This window comes from Bactrocera oleae, chromosome 3 (assembly GCF_042242935.1).
Source record: "Bactrocera oleae isolate idBacOlea1 chromosome 3, idBacOlea1, whole genome shotgun sequence".
Taxonomy (NCBI): domain Eukaryota; kingdom Metazoa; phylum Arthropoda; class Insecta; order Diptera; family Tephritidae; genus Bactrocera; species Bactrocera oleae.
The window spans coordinates 88,795,620-88,819,076 of NC_091537.1; the positions used below are offsets into that span (position 1 = coordinate 88,795,620).

General features: G+C 33.8%; 2 protein-coding genes across 3 annotated transcripts in view; one reads left to right on the forward strand and one right to left on the reverse strand.

Moving 5' to 3' along the window:
* obst-B (obstructor-B) overlaps positions 1-23,457 on the forward strand; it is a 40,050-nt gene that overhangs the window by 14,659 nt on the left and 1,934 nt on the right. For both annotated transcript variants that reach the window (XM_014230918.3, XM_070107164.1), the window contains exons 3-4: positions 6,433-6,619; positions 7,103-7,221. In XM_014230918.3, the coding sequence (XP_014086393.1) occupies positions 6,433-6,619; positions 7,103-7,221 (306 nt within the window). The remainder of the gene's footprint in view (positions 1-6,432; positions 6,620-7,102; positions 7,222-23,457) is intronic.
* LOC106614952 (angiopoietin-4) lies at positions 15,545-16,772 on the reverse strand. The gene is made up of 4 exons (XM_014230906.3): positions 16,533-16,772; positions 16,402-16,467; positions 15,775-16,335; positions 15,545-15,711 (listed from the first exon to the last, which is right to left on the reverse strand). Exons 1-4 carry the CDS (start codon positions 16,721-16,723, stop codon positions 15,552-15,554), a joined length of 978 nt encoding a protein of 325 aa, XP_014086381.1. The 5' UTR covers positions 16,724-16,772; the 3' UTR covers positions 15,545-15,551.

Below are 23,457 nucleotides of genomic sequence, written 5' to 3' on the forward strand. Positions count from 1 at the left end.
CATTAACCAAAATGTGTTGAGTTGATCCATAATTTGCAAAATTTTCAACGTTTCTGTAGCTGTGATTCCATTGGAAACACAAAATTTTAAGCAAGTTCATTGTTCAGTTTTTCCTTTAGTAAAAATCGGTAGAGAAACTTTTCGCGTCGTAAAAAACAACTGTCAAACACATTGTAATTGACATATGGAGATCAAACTTCATACGAACTTAAAAAACCAGTCTAGAAAGAAAAATTGTATCGATTTGGTTTGCGCGCGAAGTTTAAATAGACCAGTCAGGGTAAAGTTGGATGGTAGATTAGGCTAAAAACACAGTGAATTGTAGAATAAAAAAATATGTATATACATTAACAGAGTCACAAAACACAGTTTTGTTTCATAATTTTTTTCGCTTAAATCGTCCTCTCTTCTTTCTTCCCATCGTAAGTTTACTAAGTACATAGCCTCAAGGTTCTACAGTTAAAACTTCACAACACTTTCTAATATTTTAGTAAACAAGTAACTTAATGTGAGGACAATATGTAAGAGTTAAGCTAACATAAGACTTATTAAAAAATATTAAAAAAATTTTGAATTGCCTGTAGGGCATTTAACCATCAAAAACATAATCAGCTTTGGTTCATACAGAATGAAATCAATCCAGGCATTAAGTGCATTAGCTAAAAGGGAATAGTCACCTCAATTATTTGTTGAAAGCCAATTTCATTTTACGGACAGCTTACTTATTGCGCACGAAGGATGTGGGTAAATATTTTATTAAACATATAGATATTCGCAAATTTTATATCTATATATGCATGTATACCATAAATATCAGCACTTTTGTAGCTCTAAAATTTAGCTAGCTTTCATTAACGTAATAAAATCGTTGCTATATAACTAAATAACTACTTAAATATAATATGTGTATGTCAGTGCAATTCCAATACTATATAGATAGATATGTATTTTTGCTTTATAACTGTTTCAATAGTTATGCATGCGCTTTGCTGTGGTCTCTTTCACCACAATTTAACAATTAGAAAATGATTTTAGTCCGTTTTCACTTAATTATTGGCAACAATTTACATTGGTTGCTTTATTTTGTTTATATTTAAATGTGTATGCAGCTTGTTGGTTATTTAATTGAATCATTTTACCAAATGAGTTGTCAACAAATGGCGGTCTTTGCAATATGTAAAAGTATTTAATTGAATAGTGTCGGTTTGAGGTTAAATTTTTGGGGTTTTCATCATGAGATCAAATTTGAGAGCAATATTTTAATAACGCAGCTCTCACGGCGCTCATTTCATAGTATCTCTTTGGAAAGTTTAAGATTTGGATAGCTGGTAAGGCTTGATGATTGGTAAAAAGGACCTATCATTGATGTGATCTCTTCATCCTAATCGCCATAATATATTTTCGAATTCAAAACATAACTGATCGCAATAGATGATGATATAAGTTTAAAGAAGATTCTAAAGGAGTCTTAAAGAAGTTTTTTTATGCTATATAGACTTGAGAAGATAATGATATAACCTAGCACTGAAAGCACTAAAATCGTTATATATAGCCTCAGATCTTTTAAATTATTTGATATCTGATATAAAATAGCGAGGGTAAGCACTAAAAATTTTGTCTATAACCTCAGATTCCTCAATGATTAATTCATATTTACTACTTTTCGGATTAAAATGAAGCTACGTGGGCTCCACTTGTGTTGGTCTTCTCGCGAATGTAAGGCACAAGATATATCAAGTCTCTTTTAAATTTGCCACTTATTTGGATTGTTTCCTCGGAACTTCTTTTTTTAAATCAAATTTTCCAAAAATTAAAGCCTTAAGTTTCTGTCATCTTAAAGGTCTGGTCTTACTAATTTCGTAGCAATCTATATAGATCCATTTTAAAGTTTAGAGAGTGTTCTAAAGGAATCTTAAAAAGTTTTGAAATGCTATAATGATCTGTGAAGATAATGTTTATAAACTAGGATGGGAAATCATTAAAATAATTATCTATAACCTTAGTTTTTTAATGATTTGTTCTTTTCCACCACTTTTCAGATTATAATGAAGACTCGTAAGTTAAACTTAGAGAGCTCACATCGCGTTCTTAAGGGCAAAATATGTATCAAATCACTTTTAAGATTTTCGTTTATTTAGAACACTTCTTCTGGCTCCTTCTTTTTAATAAAATTTCTCGAAATTGAAAGTCTTAAGTTAACCTATCTCGAATTTCTAGCGCCCTAAATTGTCATTCTCTCTCTGATCTTAGGCTTTGTCGGTACTTGAGATCCGATTTGAAGTGCTTTCCGAAAAGACAAAAAACTTTTGTATCAAATGTCGTAGATGTTAACCTAGTGTTGCTTGGATTAAAAGCTTATTCCTTTCACTGAAGTTCATAAATTTTTCATCTTAAAAGAAGTTGGCCTATTTTACTACAAAGCGCTTAAATCCTGTAAACCTGTGCATATTGATGCTTTTAGGTAGATATTTTATAAACTATTGCTAATAATGTTCAAAGTTGCCACCATCGTTACGCCATCGACATGCACTCAACACCTCAAGGATTCCAATTGATACATGCAAGTCAAAGACGTTAGGCTAGAGATGCATGCGAGCTCATAACAACAACTGGATCAACGGTAAACTTGTTGTCGCGGCATGGAGGCATAATGCTGCATTTCCAACGAACTAACTTTGCTGCTTAGTGATTACCATGAAGAAATGCGTAAACTTGGTAATATCGTTAGGCAACATTCTCATGTAGTCAAGACGAAATGCAACCCTGCGTGAAGCAAATTAGCATTTAGTATGCGTGTCGCAATTTTAGTTGATAACATCAAACGCTTATAACACAAAATTTTTCGCATTTCTGCTAGAAGCTTGTTGAACTATGTTCAAGCCGGGGGCGTGGCGCTTTGACACATATGTACATACATATTTATATCTACATTTTATATACAATCAGACATGGTGAGTTGCACTTGCCTGCAACTGCTTGGTGGTCTGGTGACGCGACATGTTGCTGATGCTAAAATTAGCGTTTTGGGATTAATTAAGTGCCACTTGAAAATGTCAAACACGCTGCTAAGCGCATGCACTTGTCGCCTTCGGCTTGAGTTTGAGGTTATGTAAACTGCAATGAATGTAAAATCGACTGCCGGTTGCAGCAGATAGTGTTATAGCCAAAGAAGCGTGTGTGCGTGTAGTTGTGTGTAACTGTGTCACAAGCGCAATTTTAATTACATACATAAAGTTACTTCTACATTAGCTCGTAGATATCTCGGCGATTTTAATATGCAACCACACATAGCCACACACAAATGTGTTCCATTCCAGTTCATACATAATATATATATGCCATTGATATCCCCTTTGGGCCTTTCTAATACATACAAGAGTAATGGAATTATAGCAAGCACATAACTTACATAGTATTCCCATATCGGTAATTTTGTAATCGGTTAAGTGCAATCCGTATAATTTGCGTGACATAGCTGTAAAAGTGTATGCGCTTGTATGTGTTAACGTCAAAGGCCGCGATAATTCGTAATTAATGATGAAGCGTTTTGAGCGAAAGTGGGCCAAGACAATGCATTAGCATCTACTCTAGTGATTTAGAAAGATGTGTTGCGCATCAAAATACTGTAAGTAGTTACTAATTTAATTTTTTTTAGATGGCAGCATAGCTGATATATTTTGGAAATACTACTTTTTTGTGATAATCACTCACCTGTTCTCTTCGAACAAAGTCAGAGGTGACGGGAGTTCAAACAGTTTGCTCAAACGTTGAATTCATGTATGCCGGCTAACCGTGTATATGTAGAGATGAGCTAGTAATGATAGTTTTTTTCTCGCATCAATTTTCAGCAATAAAATAATAAGAAAAGAAATGTTTGAAGGAGTGTAAAATGAGCATCTTCATATACGCTCATTTGTTTAATCTAATCTAATGCGATGTTTCATATATTCCAATTAGTACGATGCTGTAAAGTTATCATTTTTGCCGGAAAAATTTAAGCCCAGAGAGTCAGTTTATATACTCGACTATCACGAATTTTAACATACCTATCTTTTACAACTCAAAGCAACATATTTCAGTAAAACTGTCAATAATTAGACTCTAATTATTATTAGAGTTCGCCTTGTGCTTTAGATATATAACTTTAATTCTCATCAGCTTTATAAATATTATAATTTAGTCTATGTGAGAGGACGCCACGAACGAAATCTTCAATACATATTATAATAGATAAGATCCGACAAGGAATGCTACAACTACACGTTTAGAGAATTTACTAACATTTGTTGATAATTTCCCCTATGTATACTGTTATAAGCTCTTCAATCGCTTCTGTGAAACAAGCTCCTTTTTGCTTTTGTTTGACATATCTAATCTTTTTGGTTTATCTATACTAAAAAAATTTTATTTTTATAGCGAGTCTAAATTTATTTTTCCATCTTTTGAGCATTTTTCTCATTTCATCTGAACGATTTAGCACTTTCTAGTAACTCATATTTATGGAAACAAAGTAGTTACTTTTATGAGAAAGAACCAAAACACATATTGAAATATATATTTTGCACAAGTATTTTCTATGAAAACAACTTTGTGGTAAGCAACAAATACGCGTATGCAGTGTTGCAAGTAATTGCGTAAATAACAGTAAGACGTAAAGTGGCAAGTTGCCAGTGGAAAGTGGCAGCTGCACGTAAAACTACTTAAGACAGACGGATTGACAGCCGGATAAGCAAACAAATACCAACATAGATACATATAAAAAGCAACAAACAAATGGAGAAAAGAGAAATTGCTCGTTGGTTGTTAGAAATCGAAAACTGACGGGTGTGGGTGTAAAAATTATGAAAATGAAATGGAAAATGTGTGCTAAACATAAAATGTTGCAGAACATTTGACAGCAACATGCAACAGGTATATAACTGATGTTTGATAAAATAGACACAATTTAATTTTTTTTTTTAAAAAACAAGTAAGGAATATGTTATTTGTCAAGTGAACACAACTAAAGATGTTTAATTTAATTTATTAGAATAAGTATATGTATGTGAAAAACATCAACCAGAGCAAGTCTTGCACTGATTGCATTAACGTTTAGCATTACTCTCTTCTCAATTCATTCGAAAACAGAACATGTTTCCAAGCAATTTTATAAAGTTAACTCACACACTGGTGCAGACATTTAGTATAGAATTTGCTAGAATAAAAAAAATTATGATATGAAGTATTTTGGCGCTGTGGTAATTCAAGTACCGATTTCACACATTTTCGACACTAAACTTTATTATATCCAGTACTGTACGTACACTCAATTTTGCTGAGATATTTTACTTTTTGATATAAACGGCATATATGCGTGGCTACTAGGGCAAGTATTCACCCGATTTTATCCATGTTATGACAAGGGTACATTGTTATTTGAAAGAGATTTTCTCCGAATTTTATTAAGATAACCTATTTTCGACACATGACATGTTGTTATTATAAAAAGAATTACAATACTAGTTCGGATTGACCGATGTTTTCATTAAAAATTTAGACAGAGGCACTGGGGTCCTGGGAGGTTGAAAAGTAATAGTCCGATTTTGACAATTTTTACTTCAAGACACAATTTGTGCAAAGTTTTTTTTTTCGATAACGTCAATGGCTCTCGATTTTTATGTTGTATAATTTAAAATCAATATGGAATTTAAAATTGTTATATATGTATAATGAACGTCAGCACAATTTAATGCACTAAATTTGGTTGAAATTGGTCGAGTAGTTACAGAAATGTAGGTATTTACTCAAAGGTGGCTGGCGCCTCGCCCATTGTCCAATTTTGTCAACGGCTCCTATGTGGCCTCTCTGTCTTATGTAAGACGTGAAGTTTGATGCTTCTGACGTGAGTTATCACAGTTCCAATGGTTCCCAATATAACCATTATATGGGAAGTAAGCGGGGTTATCACCGCGTTTCACCCATTTTCACATTGTCGGAAGAAGTGTCGATTTGTTCCAAAGAAATTTGCTTGATATAGCTTTAGTTGTTTGTAAGATATCTGCATTAAATTTATAAATATTGAATTAAATTCTAAAACTATCAAAAAAAATTAAAAATATACAAAATTCAAATTGCAAATTAAAACCATAAAAAAATATTTTAGATTAAAGTAAAAATTATATGTAAACATAAAACATAAATTTTAATTTAAAATTTATAACCAAAAATTTGTATGCAAGATGTGATAAAACAAATGAACGAAAAATTTATGATTAAAATTCAAAATGAAATAATAATAAGTTATTAATTTAAATTAATATATTAAACTCTCAAAAGATGCATTTAATTTAAATATATTTAATTAAATAATATCGAATTTGTGGTATAAATTTCTGTAGATTAAATTTTTCCAAAAAAATATATTTTTAACTTCTTACACAACTTTTTACATAGGCACCGCCTTAGCGCAACGTAGTAACTTCCGCAACGGCCCCGGACATCCAACTTCACAGCGACATCTGCCAAAACGACCAACAGATCCACCACCAACGGAAGAGGGCTACGAGCCAACAGACGAATGTCCAGAAGCGAACGGTTTCTTCCCTGACTTGGAGCAATGCGACAAATACCATTCATGCTAGTGAGTTCAAAAAAATATATAATTTTATAAGCTAACATAAACTCTAACTTGATTTGTTGTATAAAAAAATTTACAGTTTTCTTATGTGCTTAAAACCCTTTTCAAACTTTTGCTTGTTCACGCTTAAAAATAAATTTATATAAAAAGCAATTAAAGCGAGAAAATATAGCGAACGCATTATACACAGCTCATTTAATATCACTAACAAATTAATAAACGCCAAAGCACTTAGTCAACCAGCTAACCACCGCACCCATTGTGTTAAACACATTAAGTGGCAACACTTAGTCACACCGTTATAGGCGTCTGGCTTGTTTTTTCGACAGCAATATTTATAAAAATAATTAACGCTTTTCGCCATACCCACAACAATAACAACAAATAATTCCAATAATAAAATATGTCTGCTGCTTCCTTTGATTTCCTACACCCCTATATACGTATATGTACCTAAGTACTTACATATGTATTAATTAATTGCAGCGAGGGCAAGTCGACTGAACGCCTCTGTGCCGATGGCATGGTCTTCAATGATTACAGTCCTCTGGAGGAAAAATGCGATCTGCCATACAACATTGATTGCAGCAAGCGCTCCAAATTACGTGAGTAGATTAATATAATAGGCCTAAACATTTATACATATACATATGTACATATATTAGTATACAGTTATTAAGTATTTATTTTAAGTAAGCAAGCAGTTGAGGACAGGAATTCGAGGTGAGGAGTTTACTTTGAGGTGTGAAAATGAGTGGGCGTAAAAATTTTGAAAAATTGAGCAGCTGAGTGGAAATTCTTGGTTCTTGTATTAAAGAAAATGTACTCGTAGTTATATACAAAATTATTTGGTGTATATTGCATTATATAGTATATTAATATACTTATTATTTAGAACACTTTTTGCCACCTCTCCTTTACTTGAATTGTAGCGTGCTCCCAAGGGGTGTGCTAGGGTTGTAAATTATAAATTCTAACTTTCAGTAAAAGCCTCTGTTGTATTTGTCTTCTTTCTTTATCATAATAGTTGATTGAAAAGGGTGGCGCTGGAGCGTCAGACCGCAGGTGGCCTAACTTACTGAGGCCATTGTTGGAGTGGTAACCAGCTAAGCCTTATCCAGCAACTCTGTGGATTCGGTGAAATACGTGATTGCTTTCCACCCCAGTTGACAAATGTCTTTAAAGCAGGAGTATTGGGATTTTTTGAAGGTGGGACTTTAGGGCCCTTTTGCTTAAAAGTAGAAGCGTTTTGCTATGTCTACCATCAACACTACCCCAAAGTACCTATAAGAACTGAGGTGTTACCCTAGGATCCATTGTTTTAAGCAAGCTTTGAATATGCTGAATGGCCCAGGGCAGCATAAGGGAATTGTGTTTCTGGCTGACCCTGAGCGGTCAACTCATTTGAATTTTCGTTTCTTTCTATGCCTATATAACTAGGTCCACATATTATTTTAACCGAGGTTCCTACTGAGAGTCTATTTATTGCCTCCTTGCATAACCTAATGCAGTAAGACGTGTTATGTGCGCTACCGATAGCCTTAATTACTGCTTGGCCATCCACTCGGACGTTAATGGATTTGCTGTTGAGAGCAGAAGTATACTTGATACTTTCTGTTATGCTAACATTTTCGGCCTGAAAGACTGAATTGTATTCATTTTATTTGAAGCTACCTTCTGAATACAAATATTTCGCCGTTGCAACTGTCGATCACAGAACTATTGATCCATTCTTCAGTATTGGTGAATGAAAATGTTCCCCAGATATTCCCTTTTCTCGGTTGAACTGCCAATTAAGCATGAACATAGATAATAAAGTAGGTGTAGAGACCTGTAAGCCTTAAATTTGAGACGAATTCAAACATTTTCTTTAGAACTTATTGTGTCCGGTGTATCTCTTTGAAGATTTAGAACGCTCCAAATAGATGAGTTAAGAAAGAGCCTATCCACTTATCAATCTGATTTTATTCAAAAGAGAGTTGAGATACAATTATTCGACTTTTGTCAGTTTATCGCTTTAATTGCTTCTTTATACGTCATATATTGAATGGCCAATGTCAAAGAACGTTTTCTGCAACACTTTTCAAGTGATTGGCACTTTCAAGTGATTGGTGCAGACTTCACCGAAAAAAATTTAAACATATTGACATGCGTGTGTAGAGAGCTCTGCGCTTGAAACAGACATACATATATACGCTCTTATATTTCCATTACTCTATGAATCTTTTTGCCTGTTAACTCTTTTAGTGGAATAATACTGGTTTTTGATGTTTTACATCTTCAAATTTCAAAACAATATGTGTTTCTATATACAACTCCAAGCGACGTCTTTCGTAAGAGATTAAGATTTAATTATTTCTAATACAATGCCTATAACTTTTTTATAAAAAATAATTTAAATATTTGTACCATTTTAAAGAACGAACTGTTAAATATTATTTATCCATAATAATAAAAATATAAAATGTATTTTTATGTACCATAATCTAAGTCATTTGATAAGAAGCTTTAAAAATCTTACAATTTTTTATTTTTAGGCCGCAAACGTTGCACCATTAGGGCTTTAGAATTTGAGATTAGAATACTACCATGTAAAGTTAACCGAAAGGAATAACAAGCAATGAGATTTAAACAATGTAACATATCGTACATATATAGTGTATATACTTATATCTGCTAACAGGCATATTATAAACACACTTACTTTGCCTTTTTGTATATTCCCCTCCAAGCTATTTTTATAACAAGCGTGGATAAGACGTGAGTGAATTCGTTAATGAACTCTAAGTGGCGGCATCTGGTTTAGTTAGGAGCGGCCATATAATTCTCATATGTCTGTATGTATGCGTTTAATCCGAAAGGTGTGAATATTAACGCAGTGGTTTGGAAATCATTTCTTGGATGTGAGAAAATGCTTTTCATGCTCCAATGCGTGCCGATAGTATACTAGTATGAAACGTTGTTTTTGTATTGATTTGGAACCACGACAATGGTGTATACAGACTTCGTTGTTGTTTTGTGGTGCCTCTGTTTTTTAAACCTATATATTTCTATATAATTTGCCATTTTACAGCCCACGCCAGCTGACTAGTGTCCAATGAACTTTGTCTCTCCAACGGTCACGTGTCCAACGGTGCTATTTGATGGTTGCTTAACTTTGATTGTTCTAGCGTCAAAACTAACAGCGAATTGCACAAGAGAGTTTTGTAACATATTATTTAACAATGATTGGAGTCAAAAAATAGTGGGTAACAGTTAATAGCTTGAAAAAAGTCAAATAGTTGACTACATGGTGTTTTGTATTGAATAACGGCTTGATATATGTAGTTTCAAATAGCAAATGACATAGCCTCAAAAAATAGTAAGTAACTGTACAGAGATGATTGTGGCTTGGGGAAATTCTGGACTGATTAAACTTACTTTTGGCACTCTATTAAAGTATAATTGGGAAATATTTTCATCTACCTTAATTGAGATAACTTATATATTGACTGATATATACCATATATGTATATTTATGTTAAAGTCAACCGGAAGTTCGAAAATCATTATATTTAGTATATGGGGGCTGAGAGACGTACTAAACCGATTTAATTAATTTTTAGCAACAGACGTCACTTCTATTAAGAAAATGTGTCCACTTAATTTCGTTTAAACTTCTTACAGTAGTAGCCGACATTTTCAGTATAAAGCGAACCATAGACCTACAGGTCCTCATACTCGATATCTGGGGACTGTGAAAGCTATAGTCCATTGTGTCAAGTTTTATTACGATATCTTCATTGGTGTTGGAACTAATTTATTGCAAAAAGCTTTTTTTCTTCTTCCACCTTACATAACCTTAAAAAATGTAACACTTATTTCGCTTACACAAATCACAAATGTATTGAGTAATGTCAAACGAGAGCTCTTCTTACTCTTGCATAAGTTTTGATGAAATTAAATTAAGTTACATAATTTCACCTCACATAACCTTCGAATTTCTGAAATGTCTTTGTCTACAACCTCATCTAGTCGACCTGTTATATTTTTTAAAAACACTTTTCAAACGCGACTTTATCGTTTAACTGGCGGCGAAGTTGGAATAAAATGTCAAAATAACATAAATGTAAATAACAACAACATTTGACATTCAGCAGCGATTTAGTGATTTTAAATTACACTAAAATACTGACGTTGTGCTTGTCGAAGAGATTAGAGTGCTGCGTGTATATATAACCAATTTTCAATCGAACCCCACTTAAGTAGTCTCTTCGTACATTTCTTTTATTGTTACTCTGTACATTTCGCTTCTTTCGATGGCAACTGGATTTTCATTAAAATGCAAGTAACGTAAAATGCGTAAATTGTAACATGCCGCGCATAGAAAACGGGTGGTACATGAAAAGACTTGACATACTTTCGCGTTCTTATGGCGCACTCTTTGTTTTTTCTGCTCTTTTCTTTATTTATGGTTTATGAATGTGATCTTTTTCGACCAAGTTCAATGGAAGAAAGATTTTATTCGATTAGAAGTGTCAGTGTAATCTTTGCGGGCATTCGAAAATATGGAATTTCTTGTATTGCGGCTGGTTATTTATGATTATTGTTTTAATGTATGTATTTTTTTAGGGATATGTATGAGTGCATGTTTATAAAGGGAGTTGAGCACAATGAAGTTGTCATGCTTGGCATAATTTTTAAAATTCTGAGCATAACACATTTATTATTTGATAAGCCTTACCACCGTTCCTGCGGCTCAAGAGAGAATTGAGTAAAATGTGAAAGGTGGAATAATTTACTATTGACCGCAATTTGTACATATAATGTGTGAGTCACAAACTTTCTGAGTATCATTCAGATGCTTATTCAAGTGTCGGATAATGTAAACCACTCCAAATATCTTCCACAAGCTTGTTTTATCATAAACATGTTCACTCTTTAAGCTCGAAATCTGAATAATTACAACAGTATGTGCACAAAGTAGAACACTATTTTAGACTAGGTCAGGTGAGTGTAGGAGGAGTTGTCATCCTTTAGCATGCCAGCGCTTGACGCGAATTTTAACAAGTTCTGTGGTCTCACTAGCAATACCATTTCCTGGTGCCTTCATCTTGACATTTCCTGCAGTCTTCTCGATCTGTCGGCCCCATCTTACAGACGTACTGCGACCACCTACTCCTGTCTAGAATATCGTATAGACACTGCATGGGTTTATCAAAGTCGGTCACGTTTCCGGATGATAGCTGTACACCACTCTTGGTAATCTCATCCTTTATCTCATTGCCCCCAATGCCTTTGTGACCTGACACCCAGTAGAACTGAATTCGTTTGTACCTTGGCACACTCTCCACTGTCACCCTGCTACCCATTTTTGGTCAATTTGGACTAAACTTTAAGATATTAAATGCAAAATAAATTTTCTTCTTTGAATGATTTTTTTTTATTGAACCACTGTAAACTATTAGGTCGGCTTGTCGGACATGGCTGAAGCTTGCAGAACCCAAAGAAGCTTTAGTTTTACATTGACTGCGGCATTGTTTTCATTATTAGGTCTCCAGTACCTGATCTGATATCATGCACTAACTTCCAGGTCAGATTGATGATGATCGAACTAGATCAATAAAAAAGACCGTTTTATATTAATAATATTATTCAACGGCTGATTAGAAATTTGATTTGTTTTCTATATTCGTTATCTGGTTTAAACTGTTGTTTACCTATTGGTTGGTTCGTGGGTTCGAGCTAAAGAGCCGTCGCTTTTAGCGTTTCAGTTTCAACATTTTTTTCTTACTCGGTGCTCATCCTTAATATCTGGTTTCGGTTATTGAGGTGGTAGTTTAATATTTTTAATCTTGAAAAGAACAGATAGTGTCTCCGCTCTAAAGTATATACCATACTTGTATACGTAAAAGATCAGCGCAAGAGTTGAGTCGATTTACTCATGTCCGCTAACCTGTCTGTATGTAGACGACTAGTCCCTCCTTTTTTGAGATATTGATTTGAAATTTTGCGCAAGTTCTTTTCTTTCCAAAAAATTGCCCATTTTTTGTAAGCGCCGATATCGGACCACTATATCATATAGCTGTCATATAAACTGACCGATCAAAGTTAATTCCGTGTATGGAAAACTTCTTTATTTGACAAGATATCTTCACGAAATTTAGCATATATTATTCTCTGAACCAACGCTACAATTTGCGAATATATTGTTCTGATCGGACTACTATGGCATATATCTGCCATACAAGCTAATTGATCAAAATGAAGTTCTCGTAAGGAAACCATTTTTATTATAGCTTCGGTGCAACTGTTTTTACTTATTTATCTTTGTACTTTGTTTTGTCTTCTTTCTTTCTATAAAATAATTTTTTTCAAACGCTCATTCCTCCTTTACCATTACGCTCCATTCCTGCATACGTATTACATTCACATTACACATTTTATACCTTTCTTTATTGCTAGCTGCAAATATGTTCCCAATTTGTGCATAAAATACATATGTATACTTGTATGTCCCTACCTCTGTGTACAGTTAAGTATTTTAAAGTGCGTCGTGGGAAACTTGCTCGGTCATTTTGTCGAATTAAAATCAATTACTGCATACAGTAGTATAGATTGCAGTACAGATGGTCAGCTGGTGAACATTTACCGGCACAATCAACCATATATATATATATATATACTTGTATAGAAAAGTAAGCAGATTTTTAGTACAAAATATTAATGTTTCTTATAGCTTGCAATACAGTCACACGAAAATTTTCGAAATAATTTCACTGCAAAACTGCAACGTCAGCAGCGAAGCAGCACAAGAGGAATGCTGTAAAATCGTGCTTAAGTGCGTGGCTTACGAAAACGACTAGTATAATTCAACATAAATTAGCGGACGAAGTTTACATTAAACCGCTAAGTTGGCTGGTTAGCTATTTTCGAGTTGATTGAATGTGCAGCGAATTGTTGCAAAGGTTACGCTTTTATCCGCACACACACTCACACGCACACACAAGTATATGTATAAGCGAAAATGCGTTGCAGCAGTGCTCTCTCCTTGTAGTTCTCTCGTTGCAGGGCAATTTTCAACAGCTGCTGCTAAAATCACTTAACACATTTGCTTAAGCATGTCTTTAGCACTTGCCTCCACTTAACCTTTATCGAAGATTATCTTTTAATGCGCTCACTGCGCGACCGTGAACGATGCAATTTAATGATATTTTACAGCGACATAAAAGTAGTGTGGATTGCAGAAGATTACGTGTATCATTGGCTATATACACCGTATTATTATGTCAGTGTTAAATAGTTGCATATTGTTAAACTGTTTAAAACACCACCTGTTCTCGGTGAAGTTAAGCTCTTAAGTTGTGAACTTTGAGCACGACCGCTTTTTCATTCGCTTTAAGATGAGCGAATTTAATATGCAAAAGTGGTTTATAGTATTAAAGAATTCGAGCTAGCATCGCCAATGGTGATTTACTGTGTGATCAAATTGACCCATGTAATTAAATATAAAACGCACAGAGAAAAAAATAATTACCTGCCTTCAACAAATTTGGGTGTTTTTTAGTTTCGAGTCATTTTCGTAGCGCCATTCGCTAGATGATTGATCAGTTTCGGCGTCGTATTCGTTAACCCACATCTCGTTAGCAATAATGATGCGTTTTGATGAACGGGGTCTCGTCAGCTACGTTGTCAAGCATCTCTACACGACGTCGTTTTTGCAAAAGCTTCAGGTATTTTGGCACAATTCTAGCATTGACACGTTTCATACCCAAAACATTAACCAAAATAGTTGGATCGATCCATAAGAGATGTTGAACATATGCTGCTCTTCCTAGCTCCCACAATGGTCCTAAGTACTGCGTATATATTTAATTCTTCTTTAATACTTCCCTCACTCTCATCTATCTCTATCTCACAGTTATTTTGGAAGAATTGTATAATTTCACAACTCCGGCCTCTGTGTTCTAGTTTCCCGCCTAAACAACTTATCTAGTAATTTTAAGCCAAGCCAATTTCTGTTATATACATTCGACTCTCTTGTTAATATATGTATCTCTTCCTCTCACACTGCCATTTCTTACGATTATACTCCAATAATTTTTAAACTTTCTTGCACTCTCATCTACCTCTATTATACTGGATCTGGATTGTATGATTGTACTTTTCTAAATTCAGATATCATCTAGTTTCCTTCAATATATTTGAAACCTTCTAACCATCAGTGTAAATATTATCTTTCCAATAAGTTTGGTTTCAAGCCTTAGAGTATAGCATAGTATATATAGAGTTCATAAGTTTCAAAGAATGCGTTGAGACTCACAGATTTGTTCTCAAAATCTTTCAGAGAAAAATAATATCTTATTCAGCATCTGTTGGCCTCTGCCATCTTTCAAAACTTTCTAAGCAGGAAATACAGTAAATTCCTTCTAACTTGTTCTATATGTAATTGAAAACATCTTTTTCGTTCGTTTTATTAATATTAGCTTGAACTTCTGCGGACTCTAAAGTAGAAAAATTTATGTTAAGGACTATTTGATGCTATTCCTCTTAGATTAATAATATTATATTCTGTACTCGCATCTGCTATGGCTTCTAATTTCAATAGATTCGATTTACTTTCTTTCTTGCAATTTTAAAACTACCAGCTCTGTTCCTTTTTTATACCTATCTCTACTTCTAGATATCCTTTCATACCTTTTTTCCTATATTCTGTATTAGAAATTTACTTATGAGCCCTGTAAGTTTTATGTCTATGTTTCATTCAAGATCTTTATGGTGATAAGTGTTTTAGGCCTCATTTTGAACATCTGTCGCATAATTGTATTCCTTTTAATATCTTCTATTAGTTTCGCACAATCTGACGTTTCGAGTTCGATTTGGGCTTCATTATGTCTACGTTTATTCTTAGTTAATCAAAACAGTTATTACTCATTAAAAAAAAACATATAGTATTTTATAATTCCGTTTTAATTTTGTGACAATATTTTGGTCGTATCGCCATATGCACATATTCCAGCGAGTAATTCATACCTAATGTAGTCTTATTATCCCAAATAATGCCAACCTGCTGTCTCACCTCCCACTTTGAGGGCGCATACATACCGTTTAACTTACTGCCAGTTAAAGAGGACGCATTAAAATATAAACACAAATAGCAATTATTACATCTTATTCACCTCTTAGCACAGCCCTCCTTCCACCAGCCACCGACCTTCTCCTTGCCAATACAGTAACCCGTGCGATCATACGTACGAAACTTGTAACCGATCAATTTACTCAGCTCATCCGCGGCGTTACCGCTGAACTTCCCCAAAATTTTCAACGCGTACTGATCACTCTCATCGCCAATAACAAAATGATCGTAGTTCGCGATCTCATCCACACTATCGCTATTCAAACGCATGACTATGCGCAATTCTTGCGGCGCATCGCTCGTCAACCAAAAAAGCGATTGCATGCCGACGAAGAAGCTAGTATAGGGATCGCCAAAACCAGCGTTGTAGTCAGCCCATCTGAGATTGAAATCGGTATTCTTATCTTGTCGTCTATGCACAACGGTCCAAGGGCAACCGCCTTCCGCATCGGATAAACAGTAGACATTGATCGGTGTGTAGCCGGAAATGTGTAAGCTGTAGACATCATCGCGGTCGCGCACACCCGGCGGTATTATGTCAGCGCAGGTTTTGGGAAAGCGCAACAGCAGGCGCTTCGTAAAGGAGTCGCTTAGTGAACGTACGCTGAATATGTGTTAAATAAAGGTTATTTCAGAAACTATCAGGTATATTGGCTTGGTCTCAACTTACGTTTTCTCCATTAGATCGCTCAACTGTTTCAGCGTCACTGGCACTTCCTGTTCTTGTTGTAGTTCACTGCGAATAATTTCAATTCGTAAATTATTAATGGCTTCGTTAGCTGCTAAGCTTTCGTCTCCCACCTTGTTTGCATTTCCGCTCTTCTACTTCTGTTGCATTGCTTTACTAAATTGCGTATTGTTTCGTCCACAATGACGGTCAGGTAATCCGCATCATTCGCAGTTTGTTCAAACCGATTTGCAGAAATATTTGGTGTTTGTAATGAAGCTGTTATCAGCAATGAAAAAATGAATTGCTTCCTCAAATGCAACATCTCGTGAGCTGATTAAACGACCGACTGCACTTGAACGTCTCTGGCAACTTGAGTTTTGTATAAAATTTGACGTCGTCCGAGATGAGTTTGGCGTCTTATCAGCTTTCTATTTTATATACTAAATAGTTTTACTATGTAAATACTGATTTTTAAGGCTTTTATATTGCAATACTTTGCTGATTGCTGACGATAACGTGAAAACGTAATATGAAAAAAATACTCTATATGTAAATGAAATACTTTTTACTATATATATAATATTTCATTTCTTTCGTCACATAATTGAGTGCAGTATAATTTCGCTACAGTTGGAGATCGATAAATGATACTAAAATCAGTTTAAAAATATGTTATCATTATCTCCTAATTCAGATTGCTTTTAGGTATTACCATAGTTCGAAATGTAACTCTGAAGGAGTTTTGTCGTTTCTGAAGCTTGCTGAAAAAGCTCAATCCATCTGCTGACATCTATCAATCTAAATACTTTTTTTGTTAAAGATATTTTGTTCCAAGTTCCCACCTTTTGCTCCGTAATCGAATCCGTCAATTATGCCTCATATTTCCATAAATCTATTCATATTGCTTACTTAATCCCAGAGCAGCACGATTAATATCATATTTATTTGAATACCATTTTTTTTAGTTCTCCTTTGATTTCTAAGTGGTTCGGTAAATAGCCAGAATATCAAAAATGCTGAAGATATGCCCCAAGATTATCCTAACTACTACAAAATACTGACTAGTTTATCTCTAGGTCTAGCTGAAACTACACAGTTTAACTTAAGTTAAAGATTTCTTTTTTATTTTTCATTATTTTAATACAAAAGCCTCTGTCCTCTCCATTCTTGTGCTAATTATCACTATCTTAAGAACAATTTATCCAATTTTGATGTATTTTTTTACATGTATCAGGAAAAGAATTATCCAGTGAAGTACACGTGAGAACCACCTTTCATATTCTCCACTAGTCGCTGTGAAGACATTACTACAATGTTGTTTCTGCGATATTTGTCATTGCATGTCGTAAATCTTCGTATCATTTGATGCTACCATCGTTCAGGCTTTTTCGTCTTACATATAAGAGACTTGTAGAGGATAGTGAAAGATGTTTTTACTTTCCAATTGTCATTTGAGTTGAAAGTAGTAGTTCTTGACATTATAGCTCTAACTTGAATTTCAAGCCGACATTGTATTCTGCTGGTGTTACGTGTGACTAAGAACCAACGCGAATGAGTCTATAAGAAATTTTGACTATCGACATTGACGTGCGTATTTACCAGCAGACCTTTTCAGTTTAATTTCAAATTTGTGTGTTATTTGTGGAAGTTTTGCACTTAGTTCAGTTAGCGGGAAGAAAGCTCCAGAAAACACTTTCAATTTGCGGGCATTTTTCACAGGTCTTTTTATAGATTGGAGTTATGAAGACAACTTGCTTAATTACAGCAGAAAGTCCACTCAAGGTGGACCTTAGGCGTTCGCATAACTTGATAACTGACTCTACGAGAGTTCGCACATTATTTGGATTGGGTAAAGGTACACTTAAGTTTATTAGACATGCACGCTTTCTACCCATTAACCGGCACTATATTTATAAATTTGGCATAGATTGTTATCCAAGGCAGCGCTACAATTTTCGAAAATATTGAGATTGGACCTTTATATATATTTAAACTGACCGCTCAAAATTAAGTTCTTGTTTGGAAACTTGTTCATTTGTGAAGGGTATTATAGCTATATTTTTTTCTTTTTTCTTATTTTGATATTTTTTCACTAATAAAAATTCAAATTCGTGCACTAATTGCATACAAATTGATATGACGAATCGTTTTTGAACAAATTGAATTTAACCAATTACCCCTGTATTTTTATTAAATTTATAAAATTTAATTTCTGGCAAGAATTGCAATTGCTTAAACTCTAACTCAAGACGCACCGACACACACACACACTTGCATTAAGCAACGATATTTGCATGGAGAACCACAAAATGCAGGCAGCAGTTGAAAAGAGCAAAAATTGTTGTTGCTTAGCAGTAGAAGGCTGGCAGCATATAGTACAGTTAGATAGTCGTAAGTACTCAATTAAAATTGCATGCAACAGCAATATGAGCATGGACAGGATGTAAGTGGCTGAAAGCAACAACAAAACAACAAACACAAATAGTGGTGGTACAACAAACAAACAAACAGGCATACAAGTATTTACATGTTTGCACCAAACTTTATTAACACACACACACACGCACATAAACAAATATATTGTATAGCTTGCTGTATACTTGACCGCTTGAGTTTCAGACTTGCCACTATGTGCGTGTGTGTGTATTTGTATATTTGCATATTCGATTTGCATGCAACTCGGCTCTGCTTCTTGGAAAATTGTGGTCACTTGCAGTTTGTTGTTCAACACACATTGACAGTCAAGTATCAGGCTGTGAAAAAGTATGGCAAACAAAGGCGATTTTGCATGCGTGTGTGTGTGTGTGTGATTGTGTGTGGTGGTGAAGAAATGTCCGACGATTAGACTTTCTCCGGCTAAAGTTTCGAATAGCAAATTCGTAAATATTACTATGTATTGATATAAATACGAATATGATATATTTATATTGATAAATATTAAAAGCATGCATTTAGGCGCTTCTGTCAAATTGTTAAAGAAATTGATTTTAACGCAAACATTTAAATAAATTGCATATTTTTTGTTGTTACAATAAATTACAAGTAAAATATGAAATATTGTAATATAAGCCAGCCTTGCTTTTGTATTTCCAAAAACTTGTGTTATTAGAATTTTAAGGAAACTCTTTAAAAATATGTAAAAAAAATTCCGTTAGTTAGTTAAATTACATTTTTAATATTTTTCGTTTAGTGAAATATTCATATTTGCTATTTGCTGACATTTTCTTGTTTGATTAAATCTATTGCAAATTTGTTGCGGTTTACATTGTAAATATAAAATATTTCTTTGCTAAACAATTTATAGATTTAAAGCTGCCAATTTAGTAGCAATTCTCCTGTGATTGATTAGAAAATAATTAATATTGAATTGTTTATTATTTTATTGACTTCTATTAAGTTTGTTTGTGTATTGTTATGATGCTCATGAGATAAGACACAATGTTAGCCTGCGAGTTGCAGATATTATATATATAATATTACTGAGCGATCACATATGAAATTATTCAAATAAATTTCATCGTAAACTTAAAAAGCATGCATTAACAAATAATTTTCAATTAGTTTTAGTAACATTTTTTAACTAAACTCAGAATTTAATTTTTAAATTTACAAATTGTTGAATTTAAAATTAAATAAAAATATAATTATAACGTTTCATATCGTTTATAAAAGCTGGCTTATTACTCTTTTAACCTTTAAAAAAATATACAATATTATTTTTTTTTAAATAAAAAAAAAACTAAAGTTTTATTTTCTTATTTCTTGTTCAAGGTTTTTTTTTTGTTTACATTTTTTGTATGTTTAATCCTTACTTGGCTATTTTGTCAAAAAAAAGTTCAATTATTTCTGGTTTGAGTACTATGATTATTAAGAATTGAAGGTTTTTTTATGTAATTACAATTTCTGCGGTAACAATTTTTATAGTTTCTCAATGCTTTCGGAACCGCAGATATCGGACCACTATAAAATATCGCTGCCATACAAACTGAATGATCAAAATGAAGTTCTAGGACGAACATTTTTTTTATTTGATAAATTGCGTTCAAAGAATTTGGAATGAAATGTTATCTCAAGGATCGTACAATCTTTGAATATATTGTTCAGATAGAACTACTTTAGCATATAGCTGTTCAAGCTGACCAATCAAACTGCATTTAGAAGATAAATATTTTTGTAAAAGAACTCTTTGCCATACCAGTACTAAGTAATCTTAATTCGCCTTGAAGGTTGCTTATATCAAACAAAGTGGTTTCTCGGAGTTCAAGGTTGCCTAAATCTTGTGTTGAGTTACTACAATACTTAATCCTGCCATAAGTTCTGTGGCAAGTTCAGTTCCCATAAAAACGCAACTATAATAAATTTTTTAATAAAAGTAATTTCGTTTAATAATGCATATAATAAATGAACGATGTACAACATTTTATTTGAAATGGTCAACTTTGCACCAGCCCTCAAATGTTTCGGTCATTGATCAATTGCTGCACGCACTTCTATTGGCATTGACGACGCTGGTCGAACGAAAGTTCTCCAATTTTGACGTCAAACTGTAGTCAAATAGATCCAAATCTATTCTACCAGACGGCCAATCAGCTGCAGCTTGGAAACCAGGAATGTTGCTTTTAAGCCACTGCTGCGTAGTTTTTGCCTTGTGTGCTGGAGCAGAATGTTGCTGAAAGATCCAATGCTCGCCATCTAAGAGATTATTGCCAAACTGCTTTACCGCGACTTCTAAATCATCCTGCTGGGACACTTTTGCCCCAATTATAACCTCTTTTTCACAGAAGTCAAAAAGTATAAAGCCTTTACAGACAACTCCCTACCAAAACATTGCAGCAGCTGGGTGGTGACCACGTTAAATACCTTGGAATACAATTTTTTGCGACTTCTTTTTTGCTTTTTAAAAACTTTTTCAACATTATAAATGTTTTTCAATTGTAAAAAGTATACTTTCATCGCCGTTGACCGCGTGCCACTGCGGAGCCAATTTGTTTCAAGCGCATTGTCAGAAGATGACCACTTGACAGACGGTAGGCTTTCTTATGGAGGTCATGTCGAATAAGTCCATTTCACCAAATATAATTTTCTGTTTTTTAAGGCGATTTTTGCGAAAGCGTTCGCGAATATTTTTTCATGTCTGAATTGATTAGAGTCTCGCGAGAACGACCACTTTTATTTCTGTGATTAACGGTAGACGTTTGGAAAAAACGATTAATAGTGCGGTTAACAAATATTTCTCATCGCTGTTTGCATTGAAAACTTGCTAACAAAATGTATGGCAGGACTAAATATATATTTTTATATATGATGAAACTTACAAATTGTAAAGCGTCTTTATTCGTCGGAGCTACTGATCAAAATTTACATTGTCTTTTGGAAAAAAAATATCCTTTGCTAGGAAAAATTTTAACTTTTTCGTTTTCACTGCTTTTCCGAAATTCAAAAATTTCAAAGTTTCCTATATAAATAACACATAAAAACCTATTTCCTTTAGAAATAGCATGACTTTTGAACTGTTTGGGATTAAATGTTTAACATTGCACATGCTTGTAGAGCACAATGTTTCCTAAAAATTATACGTAAGGATATTTTTTTTTTAATTAAAAAAATCGTGTATTTATTTGCTTTGAAAAATGACTAAAATCAACATATAATTCAAAAATCCTATTTTACACAAAACCAAAATTCAAATAAAATAAAATACTTGAAAAATATACTTTATAAACTAGATTCGTCAAAAATAAAAAAAAATTATATTTCTTCTCCTAATTTTCGTTCCAATGTTCCATCTCAATATCGACAAAGTTCGTTGATAGCTCAAGTATTTTTAAAAATTATGATAATCTATTTGAGATAAAAGCCTTACATCTGAATCTCAGTGTCGCCCGTATTCCGTAACAATACGCTGCTGTAAATATCTTTTGAACAAATCGTGTCATGTAATGTAATTTTATTTTCATCAATATTTTTCTCGTCTTATTTCGTTAGCATCAATTTTCAAAGCAGTTAGTCCAAATGTTCCAAATCAATAGAGCCGTTCATAGGCCTGTTTATCTACATCTGTTTAAAGATTTTCTATTACTTGTATTCCAAATTTATATTCTGCTCTTCGCAATTATGCTTGCTGTTATTTAGGAGGATCTCACCCTGCTCGGACCGTTTAACATACATTTTATGTAAATAATTTTATTGCCAATACATAAACCTCTCGCTGCTTACTCAGCTGCTCGGCTGCATGCCACAATGCATAGCTTATTGCCACGCTGAGTTATTTGCTTTTTCCATATTTTTACTGCAATATTTTTATTAGCGTCGCATTATGCTTAAACGCCGCTAACTTTTGATGATGCTGCGGCACTCTTGGCTACATTGTTTTTACACTGAAAGTGCAATTGTTGCTGTTATCGTGTATTTGCTCTATTGAACTACAAAGAATATGCACTCTGTTATTGTTTGTTCTCTTCACCATGCCGGTTATTGTACATAGCAATTGCCAAAACAGTGCAAACCCCTTCAACCTTGCAATTTAGCTGACAAGCGAAGCCAGCTTACAGTTGAGCCCCCCTGCTTGACTTGACTCAGTCACTTTTTTATCGCTTCTAATTTGAGCGCTTTTGCAGCTGTTTTTTTTATTCACTTATGACGTATGATGATGAGTGCGTATGTGTTTGTTGTATGGCATATATACAGTTATAAGCGCCCATAAATATGCTACACTTTACTGAGTTTTCTTTTGCTTTTGCTCTACTGTTTTTGTTGGTTGCATCATTGATGCGTAAAGTTAGAAAATACAGACTAGCGGTAAATTTTTGTTGTCGTCTGCAGTGTGTTTGTTTCGTTGTTGTTGTTATAGTGATTGCTTGTCTATCGTGCTTTTGTTATGCTGCGTTATAGACCAATTTGCAATAAACCAACAAAAAGTGCTATAACAACAACAAAAACGCCAATAGCGTAGCGCCAGCTTTTGTTAGTTTTACTGCTTTGAAAATAAAAATTAAAAACTACCGTCACACAGGATTTTCTAATGGTCCACTCATAAGGGTTACGATGGCTTCTTGT